The 18,128-nt window shown below is 52.0% G+C and overlaps 4 protein-coding genes across 4 annotated transcripts; 3 read left to right on the forward strand and 1 right to left on the reverse strand.

The window, feature by feature from the left end:
• Window positions 1–341: 341 nt before the first annotated feature.
• ALT_8036 (choline/carnitine O-acyltransferase) lies at window positions 342–2,927 on the forward strand (the record flags this gene model as incomplete). The annotated part of the gene is made up of 4 exons (XM_033555935.2): window positions 342–669; window positions 725–754; window positions 812–2,746; window positions 2,803–2,927. 4 exons carry the CDS (start codon window positions 342–344, stop codon window positions 2,925–2,927), a joined length of 2,418 nt encoding a protein of 805 aa, XP_033411826.2.
• A 2,881-nt stretch (window positions 2,928–5,808) lies between these two features.
• Window positions 5,809–10,415, forward strand: ALT_8037 (putative jumonji family transcription factor; the record flags this gene model as incomplete). The annotated part of the gene is made up of 5 exons (XM_033555936.2): window positions 5,809–6,066; window positions 6,131–6,228; window positions 6,291–7,204; window positions 7,267–8,320; window positions 8,459–10,415. 5 exons carry the CDS (start codon window positions 5,809–5,811, stop codon window positions 10,413–10,415), a joined length of 4,281 nt encoding a protein of 1,426 aa, XP_033411827.2.
• Window positions 10,416–13,068: 2,653 nt separating this feature from the next.
• On the forward strand, window positions 13,069–16,930 carry ALT_8038 (amino-acid permease BAT1; the record flags this gene model as incomplete). Its single annotated transcript, XM_033555938.2, has 7 exons — window positions 13,069–13,172; window positions 13,247–13,807; window positions 13,856–14,681; window positions 15,417–15,558; window positions 15,624–15,737; window positions 15,813–15,885; window positions 15,955–16,930. The coding sequence occupies 7 exons, from the start codon at window positions 13,069–13,071 to the stop codon at window positions 16,928–16,930; spliced, it is 2,796 nt and encodes a 931-aa protein (XP_033411829.2).
• A 452-nt stretch (window positions 16,931–17,382) lies between these two features.
• On the reverse strand, window positions 17,383–18,108 carry ALT_8039 (coiled-coil-helix-coiled-coil-helix domain-containing protein; the record flags this gene model as incomplete). Its single annotated transcript, XM_089600360.1, has 4 exons — window positions 17,383–17,481; window positions 17,550–17,721; window positions 17,775–18,002; window positions 18,089–18,108. 4 exons carry the CDS (start codon window positions 18,106–18,108, stop codon window positions 17,383–17,385), a joined length of 519 nt encoding a protein of 172 aa, XP_089455253.1.
• Window positions 18,109–18,128: the final 20 nt, after the last annotated feature.

Consider the following 18,128-nt stretch of genomic DNA (forward strand, 5'->3'; position numbering starts at 1 on the left):
CGTGGGGGCCGTATACACTGGGATTTGTTCTATACTCTTCTACACATATAACAGTTTAGCCCTTTCGCCTTACATTCCGTCATTTTTTGTTTTGTGAACTTTTGAACATTCGAAAGTCCCAGTACGAGTACGCAATTATCCATGCCATCTTATTGCTTGCAAGATTGTCACTACTTCTACCGCAGCGCTTTACGTCTTTTGTCCATCCCGACTTTCCTCGCCTGCCGCTACGCTTAGTGTTTTTCCCCTTGAAGGAGTAATTTTTTTTCTCAGCTGACGATATGTCTTACTCGTCCATGGCAGTCCGTTACTTCACGGCTCCAAAGCCATTGGGAGGCGCCATGGAAGCCCCCCGGTCTCAACCAAGCGTCGATGCTAGGGTTAATCCCTCCAATCCAACATCAGTGAATGGCGGATCAGCTCCGGCTCAGTCCTGTGAGAAAAAGGGCTTGACATTTGCCAACCAGGACTCCTTGCCAAAGTTGCCTATTCCCGACCTTGAGAGTACATGCAAGAAATACCTAGAAGCACTATCAGCATTGCAAACCCCACGAGAGCAGGAAGAAACAAAGGCTGCTGTTCAGGAATTTCTCAAGACGGATGGTCCTATTCTTCAGGAGAAGTTGAAGAATTATGCCTCATCTAAAACGAGTTACATTGAACAGTTCTGTATGTATTCCCTGAAACACGTCGTATACGACTGCACTAACATACAGCCGCATAGGGTACGACTCCTACTTGAACTATGACAATCGTAAGAACTTGTTCATTCTTCTTACAGCAGTCGATCGCTGAACTGACCTGGTCACAGCTGTTGTCTTGAATCTTAACCCGTTCTTCTTGCTGGAAGATGACCCCACCCCTGCCAGGAACAATCAGGTGACTCGGGCGGCGTCTCTCGTCGTGTCTGCTCTCTCCTTTGTTCGGGCTGTCAGGCGGGAGGAACTTCCACCTGACACGGTCCGAGGAACACCACTATGCATGTACCAGTACTCCCGACTATTCGGAACTGCACGTCTACCCACGGAAAATGGGTGTATCATCAGCCAGGACCCGCACGCAAAACACATCGTTGTTCTGTGCCGGGGTCAGTTCTACTGGTTTGATGTTCTTGACGATAACAGCGACTTGATCATGAGCGAGAAGGATATCGCAGTTAATCTGCAGGTGATCATTGGCGATGCCGAACAGACCCCAGTGCAGGAGGCCGCAAAGGGTGCCCTTGGTGTTCTCAGCACCGAGAATCGGAAAGTATGGTCGGGTCTGAGAGATATCCTAACCAAGGACGAGGGGTCCAATAACTCGGAATGCTTAAACATTGTCGACACAGCTTTGTTTGCTCTTTGTCTGGACGATACAGAACCGGAGAATACGTCGCAGCTTTGCGCCAACATGCTCTGTGGTACGAGCGAGGTCGTCAGAGGTGTCCAGGTTGGTACCTGTACCAACCGGTGGTACGACAAACTGCAGATCATTGTGTGCAAGAACGGAAGTGCTGGTATCAACTTCGAACACACTGGTGTCGACGGCCACACGGTTCTGCGCTTCGCTAGCGACGTGTACACAGACACCATCCTTCGTTTTGCTAAAACAATCAACGGTCAAGCCCCGTCGCTCTGGGCAACTGCCAGCCCTGATCCCTCAAAGCGTGACCCCAGGAGCTTTGGCAATGTCAGCACGACACCGCGAAAGCTCGAGTGGGACATGGTTCCCGAGTTGAGCATTGCCTTGCGATTTGCCGAGTCTCATCTTGCCGATCTCCTCCAGCAGCATGAATTCGCTGTTCTTGATTTCGAAGGATATGGCAAGAATTTTATCACCTCGATGGGCTTCTCCCCAGATGCCTTTGTGCAGATGGCATTTCAAGCCGCTTATTATGGACTATATGGTCGCGTCGAAAACACATACGAGCCGGCAATGACCAAATTCTTTTTGCACGGCCGGACGGAAGCCATCCGAACGGTCACTAATGAATGTGTCGACTTTGTGAAGACCTTTTGGGGCGACAACCCTGCAGAGCAGAAGGTCAACGCTCTTCGTAAGGCGACTGAAAAGCACAGCGCCATCACCAAGGAATGCTCCAAGGGACAGGGTCAGGATCGCCACTTGTATGCCCTGTACTGTGTTTGGCAAAGATCATTTGACGAGGACAGTCCGTCAGCGGGCAATAGCGTTGAAGGCGGATCCAACGGATACTCGAGCCCTGTTGAGAACGGATCGGCCATCGATTCTCCCAAAACGTCGTCCTCCATGTCCGAGGACGGCCTGTCCTCGAACGGCTATAGCTACCGCGGTATTCGCACACTGCCGCCCACTCCGGCCATCTTCAGCGATCCCGGCTGGGACAAAATCAACAACACGATCTTGTCAACATCCAACTGTGGCAACCCGAGTCTGAGGCACTTTGGTTTTGGACCGACATCCGCAGATGGATTTGGTATCGGTTACATCATCAAAGACGATTCTATCTCGATCTGTGCCTCGTCCAAGCACCGGCAAACTGCCCGGTTGATGCAAACGCTGGAGTCGTATTTGTACGAGATTCGGAAGCTGCTCCGCGCCACCAATCGTAAGGCGGTCAGCCCTCGCACAAGCAGGGCACGCGAGATGGAGATGCTCGCCGAGCGGTTCCAAAACGATAATCGCCGGGGCCGGCTAGTCCGCGGCGATTCTGGTTTGATGCAACGGGGCGCGGACACGCCAACTACGGACAGTGGCGATATCGAGGATGATAGCATGGGTGGATGTAAGTCTCTCGAGAAGTTGTTCCTTTTCAAGCATTTGCTGACAATGATCGTATAGATGGCTTCTTTGACTCGGGCATGCTGCTTCATGCTCTTAAAGGGTTGAGTGTCGACCGAGAGCGAGCCGATAAGCCTGCGAAACGGCGGTTCATCGGAAAGAAGCTGCGGTTAAATGAAAACTGATGTTATTTGGTGACATGTCCGATATGACGCTCTTTTGCAGATGGTTTTGGCGTACATATGATGTTCGTTCACTTTTCACTGTGCATGATGCCATGATTTGTGTATAGCTATATACCAATGAGATTAAGATCTTCCTCGGTTGTTCATTCTCTACACGATACTCAATACAAGATATCCTTCCTGGCGATATATCACCACTGGAGCATATTTCGAAGTCATGTGATCCAAGCCGTATAGTAAACCCCCGACGTGCATACTACGGCACTTACAACACACGAGGAAAATCATCATGCAAGGGCTAATTAGAGCTTTAAGGCTCTTCTCTCTGCAAGCAAGATTAGGTGCATATTTCAAGGGGTTCCGTTCCTGCGATTTCTCCAGCAGGCCGTTACCCCAGGAAGGCCTAATGCCGCTCAGAAGAATTTCTTATATGTGGGGGCAGAGGAAGAGAATGCCGAGAGTGTAAAGTCTGACTTGGTGAGTTCTTACCAGTGCCTGAAATGACAATAGGAAAGCAACTGTCATTCACCGACAAACTAACAGTACAGAGAGATCACTCCGAAGAAGAGCACCTGGCGACGATGTTGATATGCCCAAGCGCTCTGAAAGAGTCCATTTTCTATAAAAAGATTTCAGTGTAGGGACTGGAACTCTGAAGTTAGATGGTCCATATAAGAATGTGACCAGGTATGTTGGATTGATAAAGGATATCTAGTTGATTGAATCAATAGACAGGTCGTCCATAGAGGAGTAGAGGCTTTTATATAGTTTTTAAACCAGAGATAAGCTGAGCCTGTAACTGGTCCTAGATGATTCTGAAATGAGATAATTTCTCTTAGTACCTGATTAGAAAAGTTCAATGCTAAAGGATTGAGACCATGTATCAGATCCGGCCCCTCGATGGCTATATACATAAAGATATATACCTGATCGTTTAAATGCACCTAGGCCTAACCAACCGATTGGAAGTGTATCACTGCGGAGGGCCTTAAACGAGGGATTAGCTAAAGGCAATTGTAGTATGCGCAGGCAGGAGGACAATCCAGCGACTTTGGAAGTCTTGTAGGAGCGGCTGGATAAGCTGTTATGATGTCTGCTTGGAGCTGTCGCTGCTACCCTGACCGGCACTTTGTTAGTCTGGGACTTTTGACCTTGCTACTTGGTATTAGATGGCCAGCCGTTAAGAGCGAGAGTACGCTGATCAATGCTGCAGGGAGAGCTCCTCGTATGACCTTTGTCTTGATAGGGATTGCGACTTCGATATGGTGGTGTTGTTTCCTCTACCAATTGAGAGTAAATAGTGTTGACCATGCGATCGAACAGCAGCTAGAAGGCCTATTCTTCTGCTGCAGCCATAGCGGTTTCAGGATCATGCCATTATTGACATTGATATTCTCATACAAGCTGAGCTTCATCTCTCGAGGATTGAGGTACCTGGGTAATAATAGTCTGCAGAGTCAAAGGATGATAAGCCGAAAAAGGAGGTTGCCGCTTTTACCACCGGCTAATTCCCTTATCTGTCGAATTAAACTCTGTGCTGATAACTGATGAGATCAGTGCCTTTTGCCGGTCCGCTGGTACCCGAACTACTACGCAGCCTTGTACCTCTCATATTGCCGGTTGCTCTGTGCGTGTAGATCTTATCCTGCGGGTGCTGGTATTAGGTGTTATTGTTGCCAGTGGCATCACGTGGTGCACGTGACTTTGCCCTTTTGTTGAGCCTGAGCACAAGCGATGCCTCGATTGTTGTATTATTATTTAGCTTGGTTGCATTCCTGCTAGCCTCTCAAAAGTGCAGCAGTAGTGGTGCTGCTAGTGACTTCCAAGTTTCATTCTCGTTGTTGAAGATACCTGTCAGGTAGTCGATTGATTTACTTCGAATCGAGGCTCCGACGCCGGAGGCGTGCTATGATCTAGTTACCTTACAGCCCTGTATTCACTCTTGTCAATTTGTCACCATATTTTTCAGGCCGTCAGCCACTTTTTCCTGCCAAGTTGGGTGCCTTAGACTCCTTTGGGTTGATTTTCAGGCGCTCAGGCTATCATCATCTTACATACTCTTCGAATCACTAGAATCCACAGCTCTCCACCCACACGCATCCCTTCCATCATTCTCTCAATCTCACTGGCGTTTCCCATTTTGCAAATTCCACTTCAACTCTTTGTGGTTCTCCAAGCGTCAGGCCATCGTGCTCTGTCCGGTGGTTCCACTTCTCGACCTGTTCCGACGTGACGCTGGCATTGGCCCATTCTATCTCTGGTTCTCTGCCCTTCCTACCTTCCCTGCCCTTAGCTTCCCACATCGCCTTTCCGCTAGTCCTTTAGCTGCAATCTTTGGTTGTATCACTTGCTGCTTGGTCCTGCAACACGGCAAATCTCCTCGCTCCAATCTCGCAGACCGGAGACTGAGAGGGGCCTTTGCTTTGCTTGCTTTCGGCCTTTCCTAATACTGCTGATATCAATCTCATCATTATTGTCTTGCTAATTCTCTATCGCTTCATCCAGCACTGCCTGCCTATTGTTCTTCCCTTTGTTCCTATGGCTTTCTTGTCATTGAGATAGATATACCCTTTGTTCAGGAACCAAAGCTCAACACCAGCTGCTTTCACTTTTTTTCCAACTACCCCTTTGCGGACGGATTTTCCCCTTCTCTCTAAGCGACGCATCGAAAAGATATCGGAAAGACGGAACTCCCCGATCGCAGCGTTCACCATCCTCCTACGCCCAGGATAGATTGATTCCCAGCTCGCCAACTTTCAACACTCCCTTCCCCCGACCGCTGGGAATCCCTTTCTCGCCGTCGATCAGCGGTCGCAGTTTTCCGACGACGGCGCTCTTATCTTCATAGAAATCCTGTCCAAGTTTTCACATCTTGTTTGAGATGATGGCGGCAGCGCTTGATCAACCTCCTTTCGCTTCCCTCGCCGGTAGTCGCCCGAACGATGCCGCTTCCATAACACCTCCGCAAAGCGCGAACGGCAAGAAAGAGGTCCCAGACGGTGTTCCCTCCGAGCTGTCAGACCTCGAGTTGGATTCTGGTGCCTCTGCCGTCAAAATTGAGGACTCGGTTGAAGGAGAAGACGGCGTGATTGAGCCTGACCACTACTATGGAGGCGGCAAGATCCCTGTCTTCAGGCCGGTAAGTCTTGCGGTTTCATGAAATACCCTCCTTGCAAGTCCCGGGCTGACGGGGCAACCGGCAGACGATGGAACAGTTTCGTGATTTCCAGTCGTTCATCGGTAAAGTCGACCAATACGGCATGCGGTCGGGTATAATCAAGGTTATTCCTCCCAAGGAATGGTAGGAATCCTGGGCCCATCCGTTGTTGTTCTAGAGTTGGTTTTGATCGTTTCTCAATCTAGGCTCGATGCTCAACCGCCCTTGGACGAAGCTGTCAAGAAAATCCGTGTGAAGAATCCGATCATGCAGGAATTCCACGGCTCTCACGGCACTTATACTCAGGCAAATATCGAACGACAACGGACATACAATCTTCCTCAATGGAAAGCCTTGTGCGAGGAGAGCAGTCATCAGCCGCCTGCACGGCGAGGCGAGAGACGTCGGAATCAGGAACGAGTCACACGTACCCCTGCGGCTCCGAAGCCTCAGACCATCGGGTCAAGTTCGCAAAAGCGTGGGCCCGGTCGCCCACCAAAGCGAGCCAACCAGGTGAAAGTGAAGGAAGAGCCGCCTGCGAACGATGTCATCGAGAAAACGAAACCGGAAGGTCCTCCAACACCTGTATCGCCCGAGTCTAACCCTATTGAAACGAAGTCGGAGGAATTGAGCGATGGCGAGTCGTTACCGGGACCTAAGCCCAAGGGCAGACAGCCTAAGTCCGTAACTGCGCGAAGAAAGCACAACAAGGGCGAGAACATCGATCTCGTCGATGAAGAAGCATTCAAAAACTTCGACTACCGCATCCACGATCAGGAAGAATATACGCAAGAACGTTGTGAAGAGCTCGAGACAGCCTATTGGAAATCGCTCATGTTCAACAACCCGTTATACGGAGCGGACATGCCTGGTTCTTTGTTCGACGACAGCACTACGTCGTGGAACGTCGCCAAGTTACCCAACTTGCTGGATGTCATCGGACAAAAGGTTCCTGGCGTCAACACTGCCTACCTTTATCTGGGAATGTGGAAGGCTACTTTCGCATGGCATCTGGAAGACGTGGATCTCTACAGCATCAACTACATCCACTTTGGTGCACCGAAACAATGGTACAGTATCTCGCAAGAGGACGCTCCTCGCTTTGAACAGGTTATGAAGAGTAAGTTGGCACCGCTCAAGCCTCATTCTGCGCTGTGGCGATACTGACACGTTCTCCTCAAGGCATCTGGCCCAGCGATGCAAAATCCTGCGACCAGTTTCTTCGCCACAAGACCTACCTTGTCTCGCCAAGTCTCTTGAAGTCTCAGTACGGTATCACTGTAAACAAATTGGTTCATTACGAGGGCGAATTCGTCATCACCTATCCATACGGCTACCACTCTGGCTTCAATTTGGGGTACAACTGTGCCGAGTCTGTCAATTTCGCGACGGAGAAATGGCTCGACTACGGTCGCGTGGCCAAGAAATGCAACTGTGAAGCGGACAGTGTCTGGATTGACGTCGACGAAATCGAGCGGAAGCTGCGCGGTGAGGCGACACCTGAATACTACGATGACTTCGACAGCGACATGGACGGGATAGAAGGTGCTTCAGATCTCTTGACTCCGCCCCGCAGTGTGCCTGAGAAGACGTCAACCCGCGGTCGGAAACGCAAGCATCCTGGTGAAACGACCAAGGCGAAGCGTATGAGAATTAACGCCGAGATTTCTCGAAAGGCGCCCTGCGTGCTATGTCCGAACGACTTGGATTATGAAGACCTTCTTCCGACCGAAGACGGAAAGTCTCATGCCCACCGACGGTGTGCCCTGTACACCGAAGAGACCAGTATCCTTCGCGACGAGTCCGGAAAGGAAGTGGTATGTGATATTGATTACATTCCCAAGGCTCGAATGGGCCTCAAATGTCTCTTCTGCCGCGAGGTCCGCGGTGCCTGCTTCCAATGCAACTTCGGAAAGTGTACACGATCCTACCACGCCACATGTGCTCTACTGGCCGGCGTCCAAGTCGAACACGGCTCCATCGCTGTCATCGCCGACGACGGCAATCAGTACTCGGTTCCAAGTGTCGACCTCAAGTGCAAATACCATCGCCAAAAGAGGCCAACTTGGATGACCAACGACGCAGCTGACTATGACCGCAAGGTTAATGCGACTGCCCAGCGGCTGGTAGCAGGAGATCTGGTGCAATTCCAGGCAGACAAAGAGATCAACGGTGCAGTGGTCCTGCAAAATCGGCCTGAAGAACGAACTCTGTTGGTGAAGATTCTTCCACGAGGGTAAGTTTGCTCCAACAGTCTTTTGTTTTTGTGATTGTTTTGAAATTTCCCCATCGGGAATATTTTCAGACTTTTGTGGCTGACGATATTTTTCTCTCTTCATCGATCATTCAGAGACGTAATTGAACTGCCATACAGATGGCTACTCATTGTACGCAAGAGTAATTTCGCGCCTCTGGCGCCAGGCACAAAGCCATTGCCAGCACACTTAGCTCGCAAGCCCGACGCTCGGAAGGAGTTGGAATCGGCGGTGCCGGTGGCAGGAAATCCTTTTGGCGACGGACGATCGCCGTATCAGTGGGCTGAGTTCGAGACGGTGGACGTAACTAAACACGTCTCCGCCCCACCGCCATTGCATGTCGACCTAAACAAGGGCGAGCAGATATGGTATTACATGGGGCAATCATCGACCGAATGTAGGGCTCAATATACACACAACCCTAGCGTGTCCGTCCACAACCCGCGCTCGAATTTCCTGGACAGTGTCAAGTCTCTTGGCGGTGTGGTGACTCGACTCCCCTCTTACCCCCACCATTTCCCTCAGTATGCATCTGCGTCTGCGTCTGCCGTTGTTGCCCCTCCTCCTCGCCAGCACAACCACTTCCTTTCTCCTGCTGTTGCCGCTACCGCTGCCGCCGCCAGTGCTGCTGCTGCTGCCAACCGCCCTTCCCTCCTGCAGCGACCTCCTCTTGCCCCTCCTCCTCCTGCTGCTGCCCCTCGTTCCTCCTCCTCCTCGACTGTTGCTTCTGCTGCTGCTGCTTCTGCGATGCCGTCGGCCTATCGAACCTTACCAACTCAGTCCGCTCGCCATGCTCCGTACCCGCAAGTCATCAAAGCACATAACAGCCACCACAACCAACAACAACAACAACAGCAACATCCCTTCTACCATTCTCCGCAACTCCTCCAATCTCAGCAGCAGCAGCAGAACAACAACAATAACACCGCCACCGCCACCACCACCACCAATGGTCTCCCCGCCAATACCTTCGCCAATGTTCGTGAGCTCATTGCTCGCCGTCGCCTGGCGCAAATCACCGACCATGCCAATGTCTTCGCCGGGTATACCATCGTCAGTCCTGAGCTGGTAGTTGAGACGCTGCTGGGGCCCATGGGCTCGGTTCCACCACCTAATGGCCTAGAGAAACTCGAGCTTGCCATGGCCCAGCAGCGTGTACAGCCTAGGGCTCCTGATGGGACCTTGCTACCATTGCAACCGCTGAACATGCGATCGGAGGAAGTCACCAGACTTTTGCAGATGCTCCGGTTCTCGCTTGTCAGTCACCGCGAGCGGTTGGATGTGTTGCAGAAGAGAGAGTCGGAGAATACCAAGCAGGAGGCTACCGCCAAAGGCAGTGCTGCCTCGGCCAAACTGGCTGGCAAGTATGCTTACCTTGACCAACAGCGTGCTCAGGCTCCGACCGTCTACCAGTCTCCCTACGATATGCCATCTGGGTTCACCGAGTACGCCAAGAAGACTTACGAACTCATTCCCTGTGCGCCAGAGCTGCCCAAGCCTTCCCTGGCAAACGACTACTTTGCCAGCCTGTCCACCGAAGATCAAGAGAAGATCCTTAAGACTTGTGGCAGCTTCGTGCAGCGAGCGATCGAGCGTTCGGCTCCCCACAGCCGCCAAAATTCGGCTTCGAACCTTCGACTTACGTCGGCGCTGGCTCAACAAACGGAGAATCCGACTATCGACATTACCACGGTTGAGGATCTGCCCTTGTCTGGTCTCGACCTACCCCTCCACGCAGACTCTCCGTGCTCTAGTTTCAGCCGGTCGCATCTGAGGTTCCAGTCGCCCAATGATTTCACCAGTCACGGGCCCGAAGCTCACCACGATCATCATGACCTTTTCGGTGATCAACAGGCGAACACTCGGTTCTGGCAGCACGGTCCGTGGGCAGCGGGAGATGGTAATACCCCCAATGAGGAGAATCGACCGTTCTTTGGCCCTCACGAGCGACTCAAGCACGATTATGCCTCGTCTGACATATCGCTGGGCCGTGGTCCTGGCTCTCTACACTCGGTCGACATGGCCGGCTTTGGCTTAGACGGCACTGATGACATCTGCGCGGAGCTTAGCCCGTGATGGAAGGTGCTTGCATGATAGAAATGCTCTCTGTACATGCGTGCCGCTTATGAGCTACATCATCTCATGTAACGATTTATCTGGATTGATGACTGCATGATTGGGCGTTTTAAATGTTTTCTCTTTTCGTTATGCGGAATTTTTGCGTCGACATTTCCGATCTTTTCAATTCATCACCTCCTCGTCCTGGTCCATTCACAACGGAGTTGACGCTAGCTGGCTGGTTGCAACTCACCTTGAGGCCTTGCACTTGGAAGGCCTTGCTTGTGGTTTGAAAGCGAAGGCGTCCTTTTTCATGGACCAAAGGAAGGGCGAGGCGGCAATGAGTGAGCGGATACCAAGCAAGTGGAAGTCAGATGGAAAGGCAAACCGGCACTGGGACATTCTGTCTTCCTTCTTTCCAATATGAGACAGTGGCACACCTATCGCGTGACTTCTGGCATTTGTCGCGTATTGCCTGCACTGCGCCACTGACCTTCCCACTTGGGTCCTGCCCCTCCTTTTATATGACTGTTTCTGTGATGATGCTTTCCCTTTTTGCGCCTCTTCGCTCTCCCATTTCTTCTCCCTCCCCGTCGTCCTCATTCACCGTGCCGGGTCTCTCAAGCATGATTCGACCTACTAGTCCCACTTTTCGCATGCGATCATGTGGACTTGACAGCACACGACCCGAAGCGAATCTGAAAAAGCACAAAGGAGATAAAGTGATGAAGTATCTCTATCTCGATCCCCTTTTTTGATACCCCTAATTGCCCTCCTATGTCATGCCCTTTGTTCTTTATCGTTATTTCCCCTCCAAAACTCCCTTCCTATTTTCTCCTTTACTGGCGCTCATCCTTGCTGGACCCCGGCCATTCTATCAAGTCAGCAATGACTTTGATTCACCTCCGCAGGAGAGAAGGTTAGGTGATCTCAGCCCTCAGTGGATGTGGCAGCCGTCACCGATATGTGTGACAGTCGACATGATGTATTTTGAATGATAGCTGTGAATGAACAAGCTAGTGTAGCACTTTGCTTTTGTACTCTTCACAAACTTAAGTAGTAAGGGCCCGAGTCCCGCTTCAGGTGCAGTCGAGCAATGGCTACCACATCCAGCCTACATGGAGAGAAGCGCACCGATGATTACCGACTTACCCCTATAATCAGCTTTGGTGGTAGCTTCATGGCTTTTACCTGGGGTTTCCTCCCCTAAGCTGAATTGAACTAATATATGTAGCCAAGTACTCTTTACATCATACTTGTGTCCAACACGAGTGCAACTATCTGTTAGGGCATTGCCTTCTAACCACCCACATGCTCAATTACAGGATGCAAGCCGGCCTGCTCTTGAACATGCCCTCAACAAGCAAGGTTAGATTCTGAGCTCATGAAACGGCTCTAACCACCCACCCCGCATCCGAAAGAAGCGCAGCATGGGTCCATGGCACGTTGACCGCGCCCGATAAGCATCTCATGGAGACGGAGTCATGGCTAAAAGTAGCACGCTCCACCACGGAAGATAATCTGGGGTAATCCGTTAGAGGACTGGGGATGGATGGATATGTGTGGACCGCTCAGGCCAGACCCATGGGTAGACGGATACAGAGGACTGCCACGGTGATAACTGAGGAAAAGGTCCAGGTCCCACAATCATCGGTGCCAGCGATGATTTTCTTGACAGCGGCACGGTCTCAGTGCTAGAGCTTGGAGCCCGAATATTGGATTTGAGCTGTGGGATGGATCTCCCCCGCAAAATAGGGACGTACAGCCTGGAAAGCTGTGGATGGTCCAAGATGGGGCTCTTGGGGCGGTACCGAATAGTTCCCAGGGTGGAGGAAAGTCTGTTAGTCATGGATTGATTGTGTTCGCATATTGCACTACTAATCTCCTACGCTAGGCAACTTTGTAGAAGTCGAGTGGTTTAATGGTTCAAGTATTGAATGAGCATGATCATTACTATCTAGAAATTGAGATCATGTCTGGCTGGTGCATGTTTTCTGTAGAATGAAAAGATAGCAGAATCATATCGACATCATAGATAAAAGCAATAATATCGTTCAAGGTGACTTAGAGTGGTACAATCATCCCCTAGACACTTTATCAGCGCGCTCCCGCAACAGTGCGCGCTTTCGGACCGCCCCTTGGCCTCGTGAGTCGTGAGAAATTGGCCCGTCAGGAGCCCCGAAACCGGCCGCAATTGGGCTATCTGTCCGCAGCTTATCGGCTTCTCCAGCCTGTGTCAGACATTCAGCTCCCCTCGGCTCAGTGCCTATCTACGGTAGTATCCACCGTCCCCATCGCTGATATGCGGGGTCGAGTCCATACCTTTCCCGCCAAGTCTTCACGAGACACCGTCCACTGTCTTCGAAGCTAGAAGTGGTCCTCCAGTTATCTATGGACGGCGGGAGCTTATTCCTGGTCTATCTCTCGTGTTCAATCTAGCTGGTCATACTTAGTGGAGATGTTATCTTCTTGTCTTGCCTTCAAATATCCACTCATTCCCCCTTGACCAGATCGCCTCAATAGCGGGACACTCTGTTCACATCACCATCCTAATATTACTGGAATAAACCACTGAATTGATCTGATATTTACAATTTGACCCTCTGACCTGACATACATCGATATTGACCTCAAAGCTCCCCCATACCAACATTCAGTCGTCATCTCGGCCATGCACGAGGCCACCGTTGATGCCAGCGCCGACGCGGCGCTGGCCAGGATGGGCTACAAGAGCGAATTGCCTCGTAATCTGAGCATGATGAGTATTCTCGGACTGTGCGTGATCCTACATGACGTCTTCTCCCTCCGTGGCACTGGTGCAGCTGCTGATCGCTCGCGTGTCCAAACAGTTCCTTCGCCATCATGGCCGCTCCCTTCGGTCTCAGCACCACCATGTACATCACCCTGACAGACGGTCAATCCGTCACCATCATCTGGGGCTGGGTTCTCGTCACCTTGATCTCGATCGCGATCGCCGCCTCGCTGGCTGAAATATGCGCCGTCTACCCGACCGCCGGCGGCGTGTACTACTGGAGCGCCATGCTGTCGACCAAGGAATGGGCCCCGATGATGTCCTTCATTGACGGATGGTTGACGCTCGTGGGAAACTGGACCGTCACGCTCAGTATCACCTTCTCGACGGGACAGCTGATCCTGAGCGCGATTTCGCTGTGGAATGAGGACTTTGTCGCCAATGCGTGGCAGACCATCCTGATGTTCTGGGCGGTGGTGCTCGTCTGTGCGATGGTCAACATCTTCTTCTCCAAGTACTTGGATTTGATCAACAAAGTGTGTATCTTTTGGACGGCGGCTAGTGTGATCATCATCTTGATTGTCCTTTTGACGATGGCAGATAATCGGAGGGATGCGGCGTTTGTTTTTGGGCATTACGATGCGTCAGATAGTGGGTGGTGAGTTGTCTCTCAATTTCATTCAGTGTTGAAATACTGACTCCCTAGGCCTTCTGGATGGGCTTTTTTCGTCGGTTTGCTGCAGGCAGCTTACACCTTGACGGGGTACGGCATGGTCGCTGCCATGTGTGAAGAAGTGCAGAACCCTCATCGCGAGGTCCCCAAGGCCATCGTCCTGTCGGTCATCGCCGCCGGTATCACCGGTCTCATCTACTTGATCCCCATTCTCTTCGTTCTGCCAACCGTCAAGGACCTCCTCAGCGTTGCCAGCGGCCAGCCCATCGGCCTCATTTTCAAGACAGCAACTGGCTCAGCAGGTGGTGGGTTCGGATTGCTATTCCTCATCCTCGGCATCGCCATGTTCGCCGGCATTGGCTCCCTGACGGCGGCCAGTCGGTGCACCTACGCATTCGCTCGTGACGGAGCCATCCCCGGATTCCGCATCTGGCGCAAAGTCAACAAGCGCCTCGATGTGCCCGTCTATGCGATCTTGCTCTCCGCAGCGGTCGACTGCCTCCTGGGCTTGATCTACTTCGGCTCGACCGCGGCCTTCAACTCGTTCACCGGTGTCGCTACGATCTGCCTGTCGACTTCGTACGGCCTCCCCATCTTCATTTCCATGATCCGTGGACGTCGGGACCTCAAGGACTCTACCTTCTCTCTCGGAGCATTCGGGTACGCGATCAACGCAATCACAGTGTGCTGGATTGTCCTGGCTGTGGTCCTCTTCTGCATGCCTGTCTCCTTGCCGGTCACTGCCAGCTCGATGAACTACGCTAGCGTCGTGTTTGCTGGGTTTGCGGCCATCAGTATTATTTGGTACATTGTCTATGCGCGCAAGCATTTCACCGGACCACCTGCATCCGCCGAAGAAGTAAGGGCGCAGCCTGTGATGACCGGGAAGGCGGTTGTAGATGCCGAGAATGCATATTCGGATGAATCGATGTCCACGAAGAAGGTGGAGCAATGATCTTGTACTAGTTTCTATTTGTTATGAACTCTTTCTTTGCCTGGTGCAGATGAGGGTATCTATCGAGCACCCATATGTTTCTATATGTATCAACACAATAAAGATGCAAGTCACGTAAAGTGAATTGAAGAGGTGCAATCGATCATAAACATTTTCATATGACCGTAAATTATTAAACTGATTTACTAGAAACGCCAACTTGTCAAGTGTCCTGTTGACAATGACGCGGAACTGTTGGGTGTCATTTGTCAATCACAGGTCCCAGATGTCAGGGACTCCGAGAGCCGCGGTACAACCTGTTCGGGCAAACATCTACTGTGAGCAATCAATCACTCCCCACAACACGATAGCCAACGCATCCACCCCCGTCTTATCATCCGCCAATTGCACAAAAACAGGAGAATACAACATCTGATACAAGAACCTCAATCTCCAATTCCGATCATAACAACCCCTTCACCTCCTACTCCATCCTCCATCCAATTGCTGTTTGTCGGCGCTGAAATCCGGGGAAGCTTGGGGATCTCGTGCGGTCCGCTCCGATCATCCTCAGTAATCAATCAAACATTCGCCTCCCATTTTTGAACTCAACTACCGACCGGTCCCAGCGCCGTCTGAAGCGGAGGACCGTCTACAAAGCTGGAGCAACCACCGTTGATACTCGCGCGATACCTCCAGGAGAAGCCACCGCCGGAATTCGTCGATCGCAAGTTCCCTGTCAGCTCTCATGAAGGACAGGCTCGGTTCGAGGCTTCGGATCTCACCATGTCGGACTCTGTGGGTATGTAAACGACCACACGGGTCTCTTGCATTGATTGGGGTGCTGATGTGTTGTCTGCTTGCTAGATCGAGTCTTCGTCCATGCCCTCAATACCGTCAAACGCATCCCGCGGACGGGCACCGCGAGACCGCCTGCTGCGGAGAGATTGAAGCTTTATGGGCTGTACAAGCAGAGCATGGGTAGGCGCTTCTTCGATACAAGAATGGGACTAGTGTACGCTGGATAGATAGGCTGATTGATGATTGATACTACAGAGGGCGATGTGGAGGGCGTCATGGACCGGCCAGTCGGGAACACTGCAGACGTCTACGCGGAGTGTGAGAAATGGTATGCTGGCCTTTCTGCTTTCTGCTTTCTTGTTTCTTGTCATACCGGACCAATGCTGATCAGGCGCAGGGACGCATGGTACGCCCAGCGCGGGCTCTCCCGCACCGAGGCCAAACGGCGCTACATCTCCACCCTCATCGACACAATGCACCGCTACGCTTCGCAGACCCCCGAGGCGCGCGAGCTCGTTGCGGAGCTCGAGTTCGTCTGGGACCAGATCAAGTCGAATGCCTCTTCCTCGTCGTCATCGAGCCCCATGCAGAATGTGGGCGTGCCGCCGTTGCCCCAGCCGAACTATGCGAGTATCGGAGGCCGGTTGGCCCGTCCGATCTACGAGGATATCATTGCTACTGCGCGGGATAATCACAGTCGTGAGCGGAATCGTGGAGATCCCAGATTACGTGTCCTCAGTCCGGTGAGTCAGCCTGATGGGCTGTATGAGCGGCGCGGGAACAGGGAAGTTGCGGATGACGAGGTACGAGTACCAGAAGATGAGGATGATGAGGACGAGGAGGAGGAAGAATACGAGGAGGCTCAGGATACCATTTACGAAGACGATGACGACAACGACAACAACAACAACAGCAACAACCAAAGCCAGCAGAACAGCCACAGATTCGATGATGATCCCGACGAAGCGCAGTCCCGAGGGCGAACGCGAGGGCTACAACCACCAACAGCAGCAGGGGACAAGAAACACCGCGTTGTAAGTTCCGGCGAGCGCGACCGCCGATGGCGACGGAGGGTCGAGCAGGCCTTGACCAAGATGACCGCCGAGATCGCCGCGGTCCGCGAGCAGATGGAGGCGCGGGCCCTGGCAAGCCGTCGCCGGTCTGCGCTCTGGACCTGGCTGAAGTGGATTGTCTGGGTGACCTTGCGGCAGATTATCTTCGATCTGGCGATCTTGGGAATGGTCCTCATCTGGATGCGGATCAAGGGCGACCGACGTCTTGAGGAGAAGCTCAAAGTCGGGTGGTCGGAGGTGAAGACTCGCCTGGCCAAACTCAAGTCCCTGCGACGGTTTCCCGGACTAGATATCGTCTGATTGACCGGGACGGTCGGATACCTTTTCTTTTTCTCTAGTACATATTGTGTTGAAATTTCTTATGTTTCCATCACATGGGCCCTCATCCTGTCAGGCGTGCTGATTTGATTCTCCTTCGTTTTGGTCCTTTTCCTTCTTGTATCATTGACGGTTGGATATTCTATATATACAGGGACTTCCTTGAGCAGGTGTCGATGGCTTGAAGTACCCATGCATCTGAGGGGTATACTGTATTCTAATGCATAATAGACGCATCATTATGTAGCATCAACCTGGAGTACTTCAAAAAGCACAGTCCTGGAAACCGATTATTGCTCCGTAGAAACGACTCGATAAACAATTGATCATTCCTGATGCTAATATATACACAGACAAGCCTTTCGATCAGAAACACCGAGATTCCACGACAGAAAGCGAACGAGGAGTGGGAATTAGGAAAAGACGTAAATACCCTAATATTGAGGACCGGGGAACTGGGCATACAGCTGCTTGGGCCGCAGATGTACGGGAGTCTGGCCCTCGGGGGCACCAGGGATGGTCTTCTTGAGGCCCTGTTCATTGTCAGCACAGTCCAAATACAACTGTGTGTCGGAAACCGAGAGGGAGAAAGCGGACGTACCAGCTTCTCAAAAACACAGCTGTTGAGTGCCATCTCCGGCTTCCGGCACTCCCATAGGTTCTGGTTGTTGTTCTCGAGACATTCCCAGTGAGCGTTGAACTGCTTCAAGCAGTGTGTGTTGATGTCCTTGATCCTGTACCACGATGTGCCTCGATTAGACTCGGACCGACTACTGTACAACCAGCATGGAATCTGAACGCAAGCATGATTGAAGGGAAAACGTACACACTCGCCGCACAGCGGGTAACCTTCCGACCCTCCTTCAGACACTCCATCTCTCCCCGGCCATTCGCCTCGGCCTTGCACTTCATGAAATCGTCATTGAAGGCCTTGCAGCGGTCCCCGATAAAGTAGGATGCGCTCAGCAGCGGCGCGGACGTCGCTCCAATCTCCTCCACCTTGGGGATGTCGCTGGGCATCGGGGTGGTGTCCACGAGGACATGTTGGTTGAACCTGGATGCTTGGTTAGTTTCTCGCCGGGGCTTGCGGGGAAGGGCGTGGAGGGTTCAATTGGAGGTAGGATCGAGCGAGGAACGTACTGGGGCTCTCTCCGGGACATCTTGACGGGCTGCCTGGCTG

This window comes from Aspergillus lentulus, assembly GCF_001445615.1.
Source record: "Aspergillus lentulus DNA, contig: Alt16, strain: IFM 54703, whole genome shotgun sequence".
In the NCBI taxonomy this organism is placed as follows: domain Eukaryota; kingdom Fungi; phylum Ascomycota; class Eurotiomycetes; order Eurotiales; family Aspergillaceae; genus Aspergillus; species Aspergillus lentulus.